The sequence below is a fragment of the Callionymus lyra genome, chromosome 9, assembly GCF_982586985.1.
Source record: "Callionymus lyra chromosome 9, fCalLyr1.hap1.1, whole genome shotgun sequence".
NCBI classification, from domain to species: Eukaryota; Metazoa; Chordata; class Actinopteri; order Syngnathiformes; family Callionymidae; genus Callionymus; species Callionymus lyra.
This window is the reverse complement of record NC_141826.1, coordinates 7,036,113-7,054,104: the sequence shown is the minus strand read 5'-3', so window position 1 is coordinate 7,054,104 and position 17,992 is coordinate 7,036,113. Positions and strand designations below refer to the sequence as shown.

Genomic DNA, 17,992 nt, shown 5'->3' with positions numbered 1-17,992 from the left:
GTCATCAGAGTTGCTAATCTTGTTGTTGGCGTCAGTGTGTGCACTGGTGTCTTCACTATGCATCAAGTCTGAAGTCACTGTGTCTTTACAAGATTTTAAAGTACTTGTGTTAACCCTACTGTAGTATTATACACTATATGACTGAAAATAAAAGTTGTAGTGTATTTTTTTGAATTATTATGCACCCTTTTCATGAATTTAATTGAAAAAAAAAAAGACAGACTTCAAGAAACATGCTTACTCATAACGTCGTACACATCAATGTCCAATAGAACTGGCCAAAGGTTTGTGTAAAAAGGACTAGTCTTTTTTGATGCTGCATCTTTCGCCTTCAGTATAAATAATTTTTCATATTGACATTATTGCATTTTTGGATTGACACACACCTGGTTGGTGAATGATGGAAGAAGTATATACCAAAGTTTTGATTTAAAAAAAGAAGAAGAACATTTAGTTGTAGTGTTTTTAAGACGTTTAACTAGCTGCGTATGTCAATAAAATGACTGCTGGAGTGTGTGAGAGCGCTGTTGAACATGTGGGATGTGGTGTGTGCCGGCCCAAGACCCACACCTGCATGGTGGTGCCAGTAATATCTAACCACATGGATTCGTCTCTTAATCTGTGACAGAGTGACGAATGTCGAAGTGAGGATGGATGTTTATTGCCAACTATTGACTATGAGTAACCTAAAGGTCGCCTCTGCTTTATTCCTTTCATTGATAAATTAATGAACGCAAGTTTGCTTTTTTTATTTTTATTTTGTTCTTTCCCAGGAATTTGTTTGGATCTGCTATCAAATCATTATCAAAGGAAGCAGAAACTAATCGGCTATTATTGTGAATCAAATTATTGTTTCAGGCCATTACTTAAATATTTTTGTCGTAGTTTTAATGTCGTCACTTTGTGCAAATGCTTCGCACAAAACCGTTTTGTCTAGAATGTTTCTAATTTGTGCTTGGAATCTTACATCATACAGCCCACATGCGCACATGTCTAACAGAGACCACAATAAATACACATTTTGTGCTATAATATATGTGCTACATATAAGGGTCTTTTGTCATGTTTTTTGGAAGCACAACAAAATGGTTAAAGTTGTTATTTAACAGTTTAAATACCTGTTGGTTTGGAATGCGTAGTCGGCTACCAGTGCTGGAGAGCAGACACATGACAAGCAGGGTTGGACACCCACAGATGAATATCAATAATTACTCTGGACTGGACTTCAGGAGGAAACCAGAGTTCCCATGGGAAACACACGCGCACAAGGAAAGCTAAAAGAAATGTTGTTAAAAAGTGCAGTTGTCAATCTCAGCTTTTGCATTTCCCCACAAAGCTCACCTGAATAAGGGATTGCAAACACAAACACACACACACACATACACACACACATTCACACACACCTCCCAGGGCAGCAGTCCAGAGTATGATTACAGTGTTATTTACATTACAACATTGAGCAGCGGAGAGAAAAAAAAAAGGGTGAGAGAGGGTGAAGATGGTTTCCAGATGTGAGGGGGAATTCAGTGCGGCGACTCCACCTCCATTCTCCACCGAGATCTTTGTCAGCCTGTGTGTGTTTAAAATAAAGAGAAACAGAGGAAAGAAGCAAGGGTTTGATTTAGTGGAACATGAGCCTGGAGAGAGAGGGGGAGAAGTGATGAAGCACAGGAGGAGAGGAGAGAGGTTGGAAGAGCCAGGCACTGTAGTTTTTGGCTTTAAACCATACTTTACTGTGACCGTGGATTGATCTTGTAAGTTATGTATCTGTCAAAAAAACATATTTAATCACAACATATAATTCACGTTGGTTACTGAAAACGAGAAGACATACTTTGATATTAAAAACACATGCTCTGTGTTGGAAATTCACCAAAAAAACAAACCTAGTAAATTGGAAAATAACTTTATAAACAAATGGAAAACAGAAAAAAAAAGTGGGATTCTTAGACTGGTAAGGAAACACAATATTAGAGAGTCTATAAGGTAAACATATTAAGATGACTTTGAATGTTTTGTCGTTGTTGATTATCTATAAAGAAAAAATAGTCTGGTTTCTAAATTAAATTATGAATAAATAACACAAACACATAATATTTGTTTAAAAGTGCATTTTATCGTAGAAGTAGATGGTTGTTGAAGAAGTAATGCAAATATATCTGGATTCTTTTTTTAAAGCACATTATGGGAACTGAGGATTGTGTTTGAAATGTGTGAAACAATTTGTTTGTAAAGAGGTTTCATTATGACCTGAGGTTTTACTGTTTTACCCGGCACAGCTTCTGACTTATATTGGAGATATATCGAATTTCCAATTGTCATTAGTCTCTGAAAAAATACTTTTACTACTTTTTATTATGGTGCTTACCTTTACAAGACACACCTGCAGAATAGGATCAGCTTCCATTGTATTGTATTCCTACATTTTTTCAGGTCAAGAGATTGTGTCCTGTATTCTCATTAAAAACTAAACAAAAATGTATTTGGTGAAACTATATTTAATTTATCACATCTGTAGTAAGTTGCAAATATGGCAAAAGAGTTGGTACAAGATTACGGATAGTAAATTAATGAAACTGCCGCTTATAGAAGTAGCCAAACGTATCTTTACTAACCCTAAGACTTGTCATCACCCAAAAAAGTACTGTTTATCCTTGCATATAAATATAAATGAGGTATTTTGTTCCTGCACACTATGTATAAAATGAGGCTGTTTGAATAAACTAAAGAAGCTGGATGATCTCAACAATTTACCACTTCGGAATAAATACTTCACTCAGTGTGTTTAACTCCGGAAATTCCATTAATACCTTGTTTTCCTTAGTAGGTCACACAGCCAGCATTCTTCACGGCTCTGTCAACATGAAATCACATGAGTGATAAATGCATAGATCCAACATCTTCTTAGAGGCATTTTCATTTTGTTGAGACTGTTCTATATTATTGGAAGGTTTTATAAAAGTGGCATGTCTACAAATATTGTTGAAAAACATGGATTCAAAAATATTACCGTTTGAAATTATGCCACAGTTTATTCTACTGTCTGAATAGTTTATTAGTTTTCTTTATAGTTTTTGTGTTTATTTATTCTAAGGCGGTTCATAGTGTCTTAATAATAGTACAATGAAGCCAAAACTGAGAAAATTATTACATTAGCCAAAATTGGAATATCACACGTATCAGCATTTAAAACCAAAATGTTCTTTAATACTTATTTTCTCACAATAAGCCACCTAAAATGCCAGAGATGGAAAAGTATGATCAACTGTACTTTGCTTTTTCAGCAGTATTGTTATAAAAAAAAGATTATCTTCGGCTAAATTATGTTTCACTGATGCTGGCACATGATCCACGATGCAGTTCAGCTCTTTCATTTATTATGTGCTGTATTTATTTTTTACCTATATACACAGTTACTTTTCTTACACAGGATCCAATCTCCTCCAAACGCACACCAGTGTGTGCATGTCTCTTAAAATGTGCGGCACAATATGCTCACCATTGTTCAGCTGCCAAATCCAACTTGACCTAGTTTAATGTAAAAGGAACTGACGCACATATGTTTCAAATTTCTAACCATTTACTTTTCAGTTTACTTTCTGAGAATAGGCATTGAATCAATCCTCTTTGCTTCTAGGGAGAATCCTCCTGGAATGGGAAATGAAATAAAGAGATATTATAATAGATACATTTAAGATGGCGACTTTGTTTTAGTGTGGTTTGAATGAATGAGCAGTGGCTCATAGAAGTCCCTCGGATCGGAAGTTGTTCTGCCATTTTTAGACGATACAGTCACACCAGGAAAGTGTTGTTTATGCCAATAATGGGTCAATGAGCGTCATCAAATTTTCTTTTACACAGTCGCCAATGGGCAATATCTCATATTGGTAGTGAAGTTGTTACCACTTGATGAACTTATATTGAAGAAAAAAAAGTGCCATTTTGCCATGTTATTTTCAGTCTCGGTCTTAAGTCCTTTCTGTTTACTGTTACTCTTGATCAAGTCTGGGTTTCATAAATCTTTCAAAAAAGTTGAACTAAACAATATTTAAACTAACAGCTTAACTTTTTAACCAATTGTTGAAGTTGTGTTTGCGGTGTTCAAATATTTTTGCCAGAGAATGACAACAAGAAGAAATGGTTTATAATTGCTTCTTCCTAAATTGCTTAGTTATTATTTATAGTTGGGAGTCATACCCAATTTTGTTTTATATACATTATAACCTTACAGTTTTAATCTGTGTACAATCAATGTACAGCTTTAAGCAGACAACTGATCAGACAAGGTATGTGTTATTTGGTGTATTTATTATAAATGTTTCATAATGCTGATTTTAACTATGTCATTAACTTTCATTTATATGATCATTATATATATCATATGATAATTCAATAATGTGTGTCATATAATTATTTGTAGGTACCACGTGAGCAGTATATTTTCTAATTTATATGCCCTTTACAGTAATCTCTACTTGACGTATATGGACTGTTAGTCTTCAGTCACAGTTGCGCCCATTGTTGTTAAGGCAGCTTTGAATCCTGACATGCCTAAACAGATCAGTATTATGATGTTAAACAAAACTAAAAACATGCAACAGTAAACGGCATGAACAAACTCATCGTGTCTTGGATGAAGTGACTCAGAGACAATGGTCTGTCCAGGCAAGTTAAGGTTGAGAAATCATCTTATTTGAATCCGCTCCAATGATTTACCAAAGCTTTCGCAACTTTAAAATACCACATCCGGTCTCACTTGTGTCTGTGCATGCAGGTTACATTGTTCATGAAGACCGTCAGAGCCCTGTTGCTTCGTTTGTTCCAAGCTGTTTGTGTTCCAGGCCCTTCATTCAGGATGGTCTTCCCACGTATGCCATGTCTGTCAGGGAGTTGAATGCTTACCTCATTTTGGAAGCCACACAGCTAAGCAACCAGAGCTAGGGTTGCTAGATAAGCTCATTAGTTGATTAGCTGTGACGAGCTGTTTTCCCGTCTGTGAAACCTCCTGGTGAGCTGGATCAGATGTGTAACCAGTCGAGAGTGACACATCACTGATCTATCGATGGACCTCCATGGTTTAGTCATGAAAAGGATTTCTGGCCGGGTATAAAAAGGGTAATGTTCACCTTCCATCTATATGCAAATAATTTAAATGTTGATGTACTTGATGTGTGAATTCTATACCATCACATTATTCAATATTAGGGCTGAGCTCATTTTCAGAAGAAGTAGAAGTATTTGTAGGAAACTAAGAGCTATTTAAAAGCTGTTATGACATCACATTGCATTGCTGTCGCCACGTTGCTCCCACAGCAAAAAACATGGCCCGGTTTAATATCTCCCTTTAACTCATGAGTGGGAAACTAAATTACCAAACCGTTACCTACCAGGACAGTCGGTGAGGGGCCTTCAAGCAAAAGAAAAGAAAAAAAGTTTGAAGTAGACAAAGGATACTTAAGATGGGTCAACTTTAAATGATATTATTAAACTTGTAAACTTTATTAATTGTATATTATTTGATTTGATATTCATTTAATTCAAAAGTCCTCAACAACATTACAATATATTAAGCTATAGTTCAGAATATGCTGTAATTATTTTTGACATATTAACAAATAAAAACCAAGGAAATGATTCTAAGTACACTTGAAAAAATAACTCATGATTATTTAAAAAATAGTTAATTGTCAAACTATGCTATGTCAGTCATTTTACTATGACCTCATGAGGGCCGTGAGAGTAGGGTCAAAGGGCCGCATGTGGCCCCCAGGACACACTTCCCCCAGTTTGGCTTTAACTGAACCGTGATGTTGTGGTTTTGACATGATCAAGTTAGAACCGTAGAAATTGCGATGCTACACTTCAACATCAGGTGGGGATAGTGTAACGCGTCACATCCTCTTTCAGTGGAACCCAGGGGTTACATGTTGCTCTTCATTGACTTCTGAAAATGGCTCTCATTAGGTGGGTTTATTGGCAAGATTTTCAGCTTGAGGAAATCAAAAGGTTGATTTATCTTGACTAAAGTTGTACGGCTGAAGGGAAGTCTGAAGAGAGGTTGAGCGAATGGTGGAGATGGTGTGGGGGCTGTCTTAGGTTCACACATGCCTCCTCCCTCCGTCCCTCCCTCTGCAGCACTTCCAGCCATGGTGACCAACAGTAGAGGATTGAGGCATGCAGCCGGGAGCTTTTCTCTCCCCACTCTATTGTTTTCCCTTTAAGTCACTGTATCAGCCAGGATCTGGGCCAGACTCAGAAACACTACGCTGTTCACACACACTTTCTTGTGTGTTTCTTGCTGCCAAGAGTTTAAATAAAATTTGACTTTTGAGGCTGTCAAAAGCAGGAAGAGGATCCAGGATGGTCTGACTGGACCGGACAGAAGGGTGACATTCTGCTGTCCGAGTGATTCCGGAGATTTATTGTTCAAAGATTTCCGTACGACATGGCAGGGATATCGGGGTGTTTCAAGAGCAAGAAGTAAGTTTGTGTTGTTTATCTATTAACAAAAAGAAGAAAAAGCTGATGATTCTTTCTTTTCATGAGTTTTAAAAACTCTTGAACGTGTCTTTGACTTAAACTTAATAGAAGGTTTAATTCATTTTGATGGATAAGAGACATTTATATTTATATTGGGTATTTTTGCTCAAGAAAATGTCCACAGTTCAATGTGATTCAAATAGTTATTTCCCTTTCTGGATTTCTACCTTTTGTTTTCAGTTGAGTAACATGAATTCTTTCCCTCAGATTCATGTTTGAGCAAAACCTTTATTGGCGGCAAATCAACTTGTCTTGCACAACAAATCCTAAATGATGATGGTTGTGTCGCCCAGGCTTGTGTGTGTTTGTGTGTGTGATCTCAGTCGGTAGTTTACTCAACCTGTTGAGTGTTTGTTGAGACAGCTGATGACTTGTTGGTTCTCATGGTTCAGTCTCTGACTCATCACTGATGGTTAAAGTCAGAGTGACTGAGTCCTCGCAGCATCATCAAGTGCACTTTTGTTTCATACAGACACAAAACAAGTCACATTGTTGCTGAACAAACCCTGGGATGTGAGGCTCTGTTATAAATAGCTGACTGGCTTGGCAGCGCGATGGGACCACAGGGACCGGGATAATAAGAGGCTTCATTTTTCTTTAAAGTACAGCAAAGCATCGGACGGTGGCAGAGCTTGAGATGTGCTGTGTTCACTGATAGCCTCTCCAACTTTGCCCAGCCTCTCCACAGTACGACTGTGAGCTTTAAAGGCCACTTGTTGAAGTTTGCTTTGGCAAACAGTCTTCTGAAACGGAGAAGGAGAGTGAACAAGAAGGAGGAGTCCGAGGGGTAGCTGACTGGAGACCACACAGACTTAAGTAAAGAGAGACAGTTTTCATTTGATATCCCTAAAATTCCTCTTGAGTTTGAATGATTAATACTGTACCTCATTCAAACTGATAATATTCAAGTACAAGCCACACGAGGCATCCTTTAAGGGTTCCCAGGTTTCTTCCACTGGTTTCACTTAATGTGGGGGCGGCAGTGGTTCTACTTTGAGTCTATCCTGAATGACTAAGCTCCTAACTGTAATTCAGATACGCTTGTATGTACGATAATGTCAGGTTGATGATCATAAATAAAAGAAGGAACATTGATTGATGTTTAGGCTAAGCTCTGCCTTTTCCACCTGTTGATCTTTACTTATTCCCTCAACTAGTCTCTCCCCCATCAAACAGTTTTAAGTCTAAGTCTGATTGATCAACGAGGGATAATGTTTCTTTAGTAAGAGAGCATAATTAATCATTTTACCGTATTTCTTTATAGCCAGAATTTATCCAATTTTTTAAACATAAAAAATAAACCTTGAATAATTTGGACATGGCTATTTCTTTAATTTAGTGTAATCCATTGAATGTTGAAGGGCAGCACTTTCAGCAGTGGGGTCTAGACTTGCCCTCTCCCCAGCTACATCATCTAGCTTTTCCCGGGGGACCCCGAGGTGTTCCAATACCAGCTGAAAGACGTCATCCTACCAGTGTCCCCTGTAGTCTACTGTTTTGGGAAATGCCCTGAACACCACCAGCGAGGCGTCCAGGAGGCATCCTACTCGGATGCCTGAGCCACCTCAAATGACTCTTCTCAATAGGGAGGAAGAGTTTTCTACACCTAGATTCTAACGGATGGCTGTGCTTCTCACCCTATCTCAAAGGTAGAGCCTAGCCACCCTCCTAAAAAAATAATTTTGGCCTGTGATAAATACCTGTGATCTTCCCACCGTTCATGGCCATAGGTAAGGCCTTGGCCTTTTGGCTTAGCTCACCCTCAAGTCAGTCTATTTATTTTTATTCACTTTGTTCAAGGTATATTTATAATGAATTTGTGATATTTCACTTGTTTACAAGTCCTATGGATTGTTTTCTTGGGTTTTTGGATTTACTCCTTAAAACAACATCATCATTCTTGTTTTATTTGTATTAGAGAAGAGTGTTGGTGAGTTTTTCTGTGGTAAACTATTGAAAAAAACAAAACAAAAAACAAGCCAGCCAGCATGGCTCTCATTCACTGACTTTGCAAGTGTGCTAATGCTAATCCCCATCTGTATTTACAGTGTAAGAAATGTGTTGTAAGGGTGGTAATATTGTCCTTTACATTATCGTTTTTGAATGATACATAATCCATACGTATATGTTTTTGTTTTTTATGGGTCTGAAACTGATCATGTACTGTAAATCTTGTGATTTCCTTTGTTGAAAACTCTAGCTTATAGCAATGGTGTATAAAGATCCTTCAGTCCCCAGTGGTTGTGTAACCTGGGAGAGTGTTTATCAGGAATAGTGATGCAGCTCTGAGTGAATGTGGACTCTCTGAGTGACTGATGAGATCTCAGCCTCTTTCTGTCCCGAGTCCATGTATGGCTCGCTGCTGAGGGCTCGGCCACAAATCAAACAAGAAGAAGAGAATGCAGCTGTGAGCGAGTCAGAGACAACAGAGACCTCAGTAACACCTCACTCTAACGAATGTGTACAGCAGGGTCTGCAAGATTTACTGATGTTTACAGCTGCTCTTGTGCCAGCTGAGGATCATTTTGGAGCAGCTAAAGCTTTTAAAGTCTCAATAGTGTTCCAACTCTTTGCATAGTTGCATGGCAATATGGGATAAGAAGGGCATTTGGATACGTTAACTGGTGTTTTTGAAGAAACAAAATGATGTCAAGAGGTGCATAATGCACTTACTCGACAAAGTGACTTCACTTTAACTCCTCCAACTACAAAGTTTCTGCTAAAGTAGTATAGTTCTAAAGAGGATATATGGCTGAATGCAGCAGTGAATGTATACAGCAATTGTCATACTTTTTACAAAGAGGCTGTTGCCATGATTCAAAGATATCATAAGCAGGCTATACATGTCTGTGCTAGATTTTGATTTCACAGAAAAGGGAGTCAAGACCTTTTTTGACCTGAAGTTCTAATGAACAGTGCAATGTAACCTCAGAATGTGTCCTTCTCTTGTAATCAGCTGCATTTTTGGCATAAGTGATGGAATCACAAGACAGGCATGTGTGAAACATTTTCACCACATAAAGGGCTCTTCTGTTTCAATTCTGCATAAATTAGTGTTATTTAAGTCAATTTAGCATGATCTGGAAGAAATTGTAACATGAATTTTAACCAATTTCTTGCAGACTGGACAGTCTATAATTTTTTACATTTTTTACATGATAAAATTCGATTCAAATTTCACAATTATCAACTTTCACCGGCAATGTGTGTCAGGAGGAGCATTATGGTGGTATTTAGTATTAGTTTTGATTTTTTGATGAAAATATGTGGGCCCCTATTGCTACTGTTGTATGGACATACATTTCTGCCTGTACCTCTGCCTGACACTGATTACCCTGAAAATAATCCCAGGGCAGGAAAAGTTGCCTCATTATTTTCTTGTGAAAGCACTTGAATGCTCTGGTTACAGTAATATATTTTAAGCAGTGCATAGTGAGGGCCAGGGTTTTACAACCTTTGGAAAGTAAAGAGCCATTAATTAAAATAACAAAGTGTGAAGATTATGTATCAGATTGATACTTTACCTTGAAAAAGAATCGGTTTAAAAAAAAAAAGGAAAATAAATGTACATATATGCAATAGAACCTGGAAAAGCACTTCATGCACGTCATTTTACACAATTTATTAATTTTGCTGACAGAACATTAACACTTTAAAATTTGAAACAAGTGAGTAACTGAGGATAGTTGGGTTTTGACGTTGGTGGCCTTTTAAGCCGTACCCGTCCCAAGTTGTAAGTAAGTAAGTTGTGTTCTGTACTGCCTCAATCAAGTCTAAAGCTAACAGAGATGATCAATATCAACATTGACATTATTTTTAAGAAATGTGAATGTTTATGGATGTGGTTTATACTCCGGGGTTAGCAAAGAATATGCCCCACATAATCATTCCAGATGGTTAAGATTGGAGGAGCCACAGCTCAAAATCAACTTTCACCTCCACTTTCAGTATCTCTGAACTTTATCAATGGCAAGAGAAGAGCTTCTCCTAGAACCGGGGTAACATGGATACGTTTTGTACACTGTTACCCATACAAACAAAACTAAGCTTCATGAAATTTTCATGATGTTTTAAGATGTAAAATAACTATGATCCCTGCTTTGCTCAAGATGAGAATTTAAGTATCCAACTTGCAACTATTTCTTTCTTTCTTTCTATTTCTTTACAAATGCACAATGTTCAGCCTTTACCAGGACTGCACGTGGGTGTTAATGAGGACTTAATCTCTCTAATGAAGGCGGGCCACCTCCACGTCTGAGTGGCAAGTAAATCCATTATTATGTAAGGACCCTTGCCGCACAAACACTTCCACACAAACTCTTGTGAGTTCCAAATAAAGCCAGTGACGCGGCAGGATTATTTTGTTGACCAAGAGAAAGTTTCTATTCCGTCACGTAATGTTTCTAAACTATACTGATGATGAGGAGCACAACAAAGGTAAAGACACCTTTTGATACTTTGTTTGTAAATTAGACTTGAATATGGAATTGCTATAGCAAAGTCTTTGGTTGTACAAACTTGATCAACCTCCCCTTTTCCTCAGAGCTTCCCTCACTTAAACTTTGCTTACCACATGAACCTACCGTTAAAACATTGCATCTCTGTCCTCCCTTGTGTCCTTCTTTCTCTCAGACTATGTTTACATTAATGGAGTCAGAATATCGCAACAGATCAATGTAGCCCTTCGTCAGTAGGTTGACTTTCAGGTCATCTGAGACATGCTCATCCTCTACCTGTTCTACGCTTTACTAGTTCTGCAGATTGACCACATCTCATCTTCCAGTAGTTTTTTGAACAAAGCCAACTTTTCACATTTCTCTGCTGATTTATATAACTTTTTTTTCTTTTTTTTTTGCTATACTTCAAACTACAAAATTAATGATGTTTGACATCCAAACAAACATCGACTCCATGGCACTGATAAAATAGAAGTCAACCTTACTTTGGTGGCTTGGAAAGGATTTTCTGTGTGATTGTTCTGATGGATTTTCATTTTTTCTATTCTCTACACAGCAAAAATAATTTGCTATTGTTAAGGCTTTGTGTCATATGACAATGAAATAAAAGGCTGATTTGATGCCTGTGCTGTTATTGATCTGAATCCCTCGGGGTCCTCGATCATAAATGACATTGAAAACACTAAGTCCATTATTCCTTTCTAACAGAAAGATATGCCTTAGAAATCTGCTTTATTCAGTATAATTTCATAGCTATTCATGTAAGAACTTGAACATGATTTTAGTTATTATCAAGTACACATGGGAAATGTCAAGATATCAGCTCTTAAATGAAACTGGTAAATGCCATTTCTGTTGTTATCTTTATATTTTTCTATTAAAATTAACACATTGATGAGACCAATGGTGGTTTTATACCCATAACGCCCGGTCTGATATAATGAGAGCTTTCTGGTTAAATCCCGGCTAAATTAAGATACTATCTTTGCTGTAAAATTAAATTCCTCACCCGTAGCCAGACTGAAGTAACATGCTTCACCTTCGAATGATACCATTTGGGTTTTTTCTTTTTGACTTTCACGTCTATATTTATCATGTTAAAGAACTGGTGTATATAATATCATGTTGTCTTGTGGCTTGAAAGCTACTATTTCTAGATCAAAAACTGCAAACAATCTCTGTGACAACAATGACAACAACACAGAAAACAGTTGCTCTAAAAATATTGGAACTTTAGAGGACATCTAATCGAAATAAAAACCCGCCTCCGGGGATAGCTGAGTTAAATTCTGCTGGTGCAAGCAGTTAATCGGCTCAATGTTCGAATGAAGTCAAAACTGTAATTACAGAATAACAAAATACATTAAATTCTATTGTTTTTGTTCCACGGCATTCTCCTCAATCTAGTGTGGGATTATTTTTTAGTTTGGTGACGCAGTTCAACCATCTTGTGTGTTGCAGTGTCTTCTAATATTCGTCTGTTTATCTAACAAACTCTTTTTCTTTTCATGCTGCTCTTGGCTACGACCCTTCTATTTTCCACTCCCTCCCACTGCCCTCACTTCACACTGTCTCATTCCAGTGTCCCTTCTTTATTATCCACACCAGTGTTTTACTTTCCTACCCTATCCTATTCTTTGTCCCCTTTCTTACATCCCTTTAACATTGCACTCCTCCACCCACTTCGCTCTCATAGATGAAGAGGAGGATGTCACCATGGAGAAAGAGCCTAGGAGGCAACCAAAGGTCAGTTACTGTGGTCCCTCACTTAGGAAGTAACGGAAACCCCTAGATGGACCCATTGAGAGCTCCTCCTGAATCCTATCTCGACCCAAAAGTGTTTTTGAAGGATTATTCAACGACTTTTAAAGCTCTTAACCACTGCATCTCGCGCACCATGAGAAGTTTGGCACTAGGAAAAAAAAAAGTTAAACAAAGGACACAACAGAAACTTTCAAATAAAACAATTTCAAAGTGGTATCTGAGCCTTGTAACTGTTGCGTATACTGTCTTTGTGAACATGCATGATGTCCTTGAATAATACCTCTTTGTAGTCCACAGTTGTTGTTATAAATTGACAAACTTTGAGAAGGAAGGCAAAGAATGTCATTCTTCAGATTCATGCAGAGACATGCATCGTGCATTTTCAAATATATATTCACTCTGGGACTTGAATCAAATATTACAGAGCCAGATACGCCGGTACTAATGGCCAATTCGACACAGATCCAACAGGACTCTCCAGACTGTCCAGATTGTGGTTGCCAGTGGAAGTCCTAAGTATTTAGTGGCCTCTTCGCAAACCTCAGCAGTCATCAGCAGTCCTCAAACTCCTGGTTGAGTTTCTCAAGGTGCCTGATGTTGTAGTTTAGGTTGACGGTGTAGAACGTTAAAAGGTCAAAACAGTGGTAACCCCCTCATTATGGACCAATCTTGCTGACTTGGAAGTCTCCAGGTGAGGTGGGGTCAGGAAGGTCCACTCGAGCATCTTTTTGGTTTTATTCTTAACACGTCTTTTTTTTTTCGAGAGTTCCATGATAGTGTTTGACGGAATTAACCTTTCTTTGTGATTGAGGAAAGGACATAAAAACATCAAAGCAGGGCTATTAAATGGTTGTTTAAATATCAAATATTTTTAGAAACAAATTCTTCACTTCACCAGTAATTATCTAAACATGCTTTTTAAAAAGCCCTTTTTTCATGTGGTCACTTTGGGAAGCAGAAGCCATCGGAATTATTCCTTAAGAATGCCAACATAGCCAAAACTTCCCTGCTGCAATCTCCGAAACGTCTGCCCGGCTGGAAGAAACCACAGATGACAAGGAGAGGGAGTCGGCAGTAATTAAGTTTATGGAGAAAATGGAAAGTATGGAGAAAACCGTACAATCAGAAGAGACTAAAGATGGAAGGGAAGGCAAAAGAGGCACGAGGCAAAGAAAAAAGGGGAAATGATAGACATAAAGCAATAGAATGGCACACATAGGGACAATGTACGAATTTAAGTATGTTTTGTTTAGGAACTGCCAAATTAAAGGAAAGGATTTAAAAGAAGATGCATGGCAACATGAGGCACTCACACGACTAAAATATACAAGGAACAGGAAGATTTAAAAATAAAAATATCTAACAAGAAGAATATGATTATGTACATTGTGCCAATAGAACTAATTGTTCATAAAGAAAACAAAAGAAAAAAACAGAAGCGTGGAAGACCAATGGACTTTGAGGACATGTGATTGAGAGTTCAGACAGGATTTTCAAAAATCACATAGAAATGTAATGTTGGTTCTCCAAATAGCACACTAACACATAAGATGGTACACATTAAAATAACATTACTCCCAGATATATTCACTACTATTACAAGAATGTATTAAAAAATATATATATATAAAATATATAGCAAACATTGCAAAAAGAAAATGCTTTTACATTAAGGTTTCAGGTATGACCTTGAAACGTAAAGAAAGCTTCAGTGTGTGGCGTTAAATGTCAACTTCTAAAAGAAGTTACAGAAGTGTCTTGGCATTTTCAATCTTGAATGAAATATTGTGAACAACTATTGCTTCTAAAGGATGATAGATTCAATTGTTCAGTTGAAATTGCAATTTCCATACATTCCGTAGTGTCCAAAGCAGTAGATGGACACTTGCAGAACTGTTTTAAATGTATATTAGTCATAGAAAGTCATGTGAGCAATTTAAAGCCAGCTCATGGGTAATTAGATTGTAGGCTTGAATAAGGATTCATATAAAACTCTGAGGATTATTGGACGCTGTGTACAAGAGTGTAGATTACTGTTTCATTACGCTGCAGCTGAACTTTCACATGGCCCCAGACTTCCTGTCTACACTTACTTTGTCCACTATCATAAAAGCGAAGATAAGCAAATATCATAGTTTGTCTGCTGTGAAAACATACAAAAAGTCAAGATAAACATGTTATAAATAAATTAAATATTTGTATAGTTATCTAGGTTTGTGATTGGTGACACTTCTCCAGGGAGAAATGTTTCCTCAAAGGTCTTTCTAAAAGTTCAAGTGAAGTCATGTGTCATAAATCCCACATGACTTCTGGAACTGTACATAAATTTGTTGCAGCTGTGGACAAACATATTTAGCTGCCTCACATGATTAATGTGGCAGACAGAAAGGAATAATGGACTTAGTGTTTTCGACGTCATCTATGATTCCGAGGCATTCAGATCAATAACCGCACAGGCATCAAATCAGCCCTTTATTTCATTGTAATCCAAGAGACTGATCACATCCCAGGTGGAGAATGTCCCTTATCAGCCATGTAAGAAGATTAGGATAATTACAGGGGAGAAAATAGACACCATTTAAACCAGTGCCGCTGTTCAGGCTTACTGGAATTCTATTGAAAGTTTTTTCCCTACAGTTGTAGTTTATGTGTTTCTCACTCTTCCTACGATCTGGATCAGTTTTATACAACCTGACAACTGAGTGTTTGTGTCGCTTACAGTGGTGACGGTGGTGCCATGGCATCAGATTCTTCAGGGGTGATGGTCAACCACGAGCCTTCGGAGACAAACGGAGAGTGCACAGGTAAGATAAGCCAAACTCACATTTTCCTTGGCATTGATTATTAATTCAAAAATATATTGTTATTTGTTTGGTTAAATCACAAGTTATCTCTACACATTTTACATTTCTATTAACACCATATAGTGAAAGAGAAAAGGGTTTCAGTGAATAACAGTGAGCGACAGTGGCGAGGCTGAACGTTATCTTTTAACAGGCAGAAAACTGGAGCAGAACCAGACTCGTTGTGGATGCGTCCCGTTGTGACTGGCTAGGAGGGAGCGGGGAAATGGGGAGAGAAGAGAGAACAGTGTAGAGTAGAGCAACACTTTCTAAAATTGTTTTGTTTTTTGAAGAGATCTGATTTTTTTTCAAAGTAGCATCTGCCTGTGACTCTTGACATCTCAAGTGAAACCAAATCTGTGGATTCAGCGTAAAAAAAAAACATTTTTTCCGTGTTCACAATTTTATTTTTACTTTACGTGTGTTCATGAAAGTTGTCCCAAAAGGCCATAGATTATGAAGATTTATATGTGTAATGATTATGGTGGCCACTAGAGGGATCCCTGGTAACTCATTGCAAGTGAATACTTTTGACTGTCTGTCAAGATTTCTTACACAGAAATATTACAGATACTGTTCACTGGTATTTGGCATTGAACAAAGAGGGAGTGTCTTGTGTGGGGGCGGCCCTTATGTTAAATTTGACCACTCAAGGTAGGTAGGTTGCTAGTTGAGACCCCTTTAAGTTTTATTTTAGGAGTAGACAGGGGTTCGCTGTTGGCAGGATATAAAGGAGAAGAAGTATGCCTCTCACACACACATATACACTTTCCATAGAGACATATTGACACAACTGTGACGAGACAAGATCAGCGACGTCTGGGCAAGGACAGCAGGAATATTGAGCTGTTGTTTGGTGCAAACACAGACATTTTTCATTAAGGTGTCTGGAGGAGGATGGTGGCACACATAGTTTTTATTATTTTTATTGTTAGTATTACTCATTTTTATACTCCTAGACAAGGGGTTGGTGACTTCCTTGTTGTGGCTTCCTTCAGTCTTGAATTGTGATTGGTCAGTGACTGACTGTGGCTAGAAAAATATATTTTAAATGAACAGGTACTGTCTGAGGGTCTTTAAGCAAAAGGCAAACTAGCCTGTTGCAATGTATGGAGTACCCCATGTTAACAGGTTGATAGCTAATACTCTCTGAGTGCATTACACAAGATAGAACAAAGATACAAACCGCATGTGAAGTACTGTCGACTTTACTTTTGTACATCTTTTCATTTTTTTTCTTGGAGCCAAGAGGGGTATTTTATCTGATTTTAATAAAAAGTACCTGTATATCCTAATCATCTTAAAATGTATAAGTTATTGTCCATGGTTCTATTGTGATTTGCATTCAGAATGAGTGAACAAAAATGCAATCTTAACTCAAAGAACCAAAGTGGCTTAATTTCAAAATTGTATAGCCTATTTAAACCTCAAAATTCTTCCTTTTTTGTTTTTTCGTTATTCTAAGGTTTTTTTTTCTTCATCCCTTCTTTCTTTTAGCTTGATTGACACTCAAAACAGTCCCAGCATATGATATGACCACTTAGGAAGTTTAATTGCACACCCCTAAATTACAGCAACAGTGATCCTGGAACATTTAGCAGAGGATGAAGAATGTTAAAAATGTGGTTGCATGGAGCATGATGCTGGACCTTACCCTGATACCACCGTTGTGCACTCTTTTGTGTGTTTGTGTGTGTTTTTATTTTAATTTAATTCAAATAAATATAGATTTATTTTGAAGACGGGTGATCCTGGAATATATTTATACATTTTCAAACACTTGGAGTTTAATACAAAGAGAAGAATGACCTTCAAAAGCCATTTATACAGACGTCACAGTTATGCTTAAAATAAACATATAAATGACGTTCTAATGGTCACCACCCTATGTTTCTGATGCAGGCAGTATTACTCCTTACTCCTAGCAAAGGTCTTGGATACAGATTCCTACGTTTTTTTGTTTTTTTTTGCTTTAATGAACTTGCATTGCTATGAAGAAGTTTGGTGGTTTATTACATTTCAGTTATATAGCCTTTTTTATAAAGCTCCAAGTTAAAAAGCAGCTTGGTGTGAGTGCCGGATTGAGGTTCCAGACATATCTCTGCTGTGATTCATCTTTAACTAGAAAGCATATTTTTAGAGACTCAGGGGTTGTTTGCTGGGAAAATAGCTCAAGTCTACAAGGAAGAATGTTCCCTTTTGTTCCTGGGTGTCCTTCACAGCATTTTCATGTCCAAATATTTCCTCTTCCACTGGTATTACTCATTAATGGAGGTGATTTATTTATAAACATATGTCTCCAATTGTTACACAGGCTTAAACTTTGCTATCTTTTGACAGTCATGGATGTTTTGTTGTCACCTGATCTTCTCACTGGTTACTTGGTTA

At 37.4% G+C, this 17,992-nt stretch overlaps 1 protein-coding gene across 3 annotated transcripts in view; it reads left to right on the top strand.

Annotated features, from left to right (window-relative positions):
• The window catches only part of LOC148071636 (uncharacterized), a 34,543-nt gene that overhangs the window by 568 nt on the left and 15,983 nt on the right, over positions 1-17,992 (top strand). For 2 of the 3 annotated variants that reach the window (XM_087798691.1, XM_087798689.1), the window contains exon 2: positions 15,483-15,565. In XM_087798691.1, coding sequence (XP_087654817.1) covers positions 15,483-15,565 — 83 coding nt within the window. Of the gene's footprint in view, positions 1-6,154; positions 6,481-15,482; positions 15,566-17,992 lie in introns of those variants that run through there. The other variant, XM_087798690.1, reaches the window with a different exon arrangement.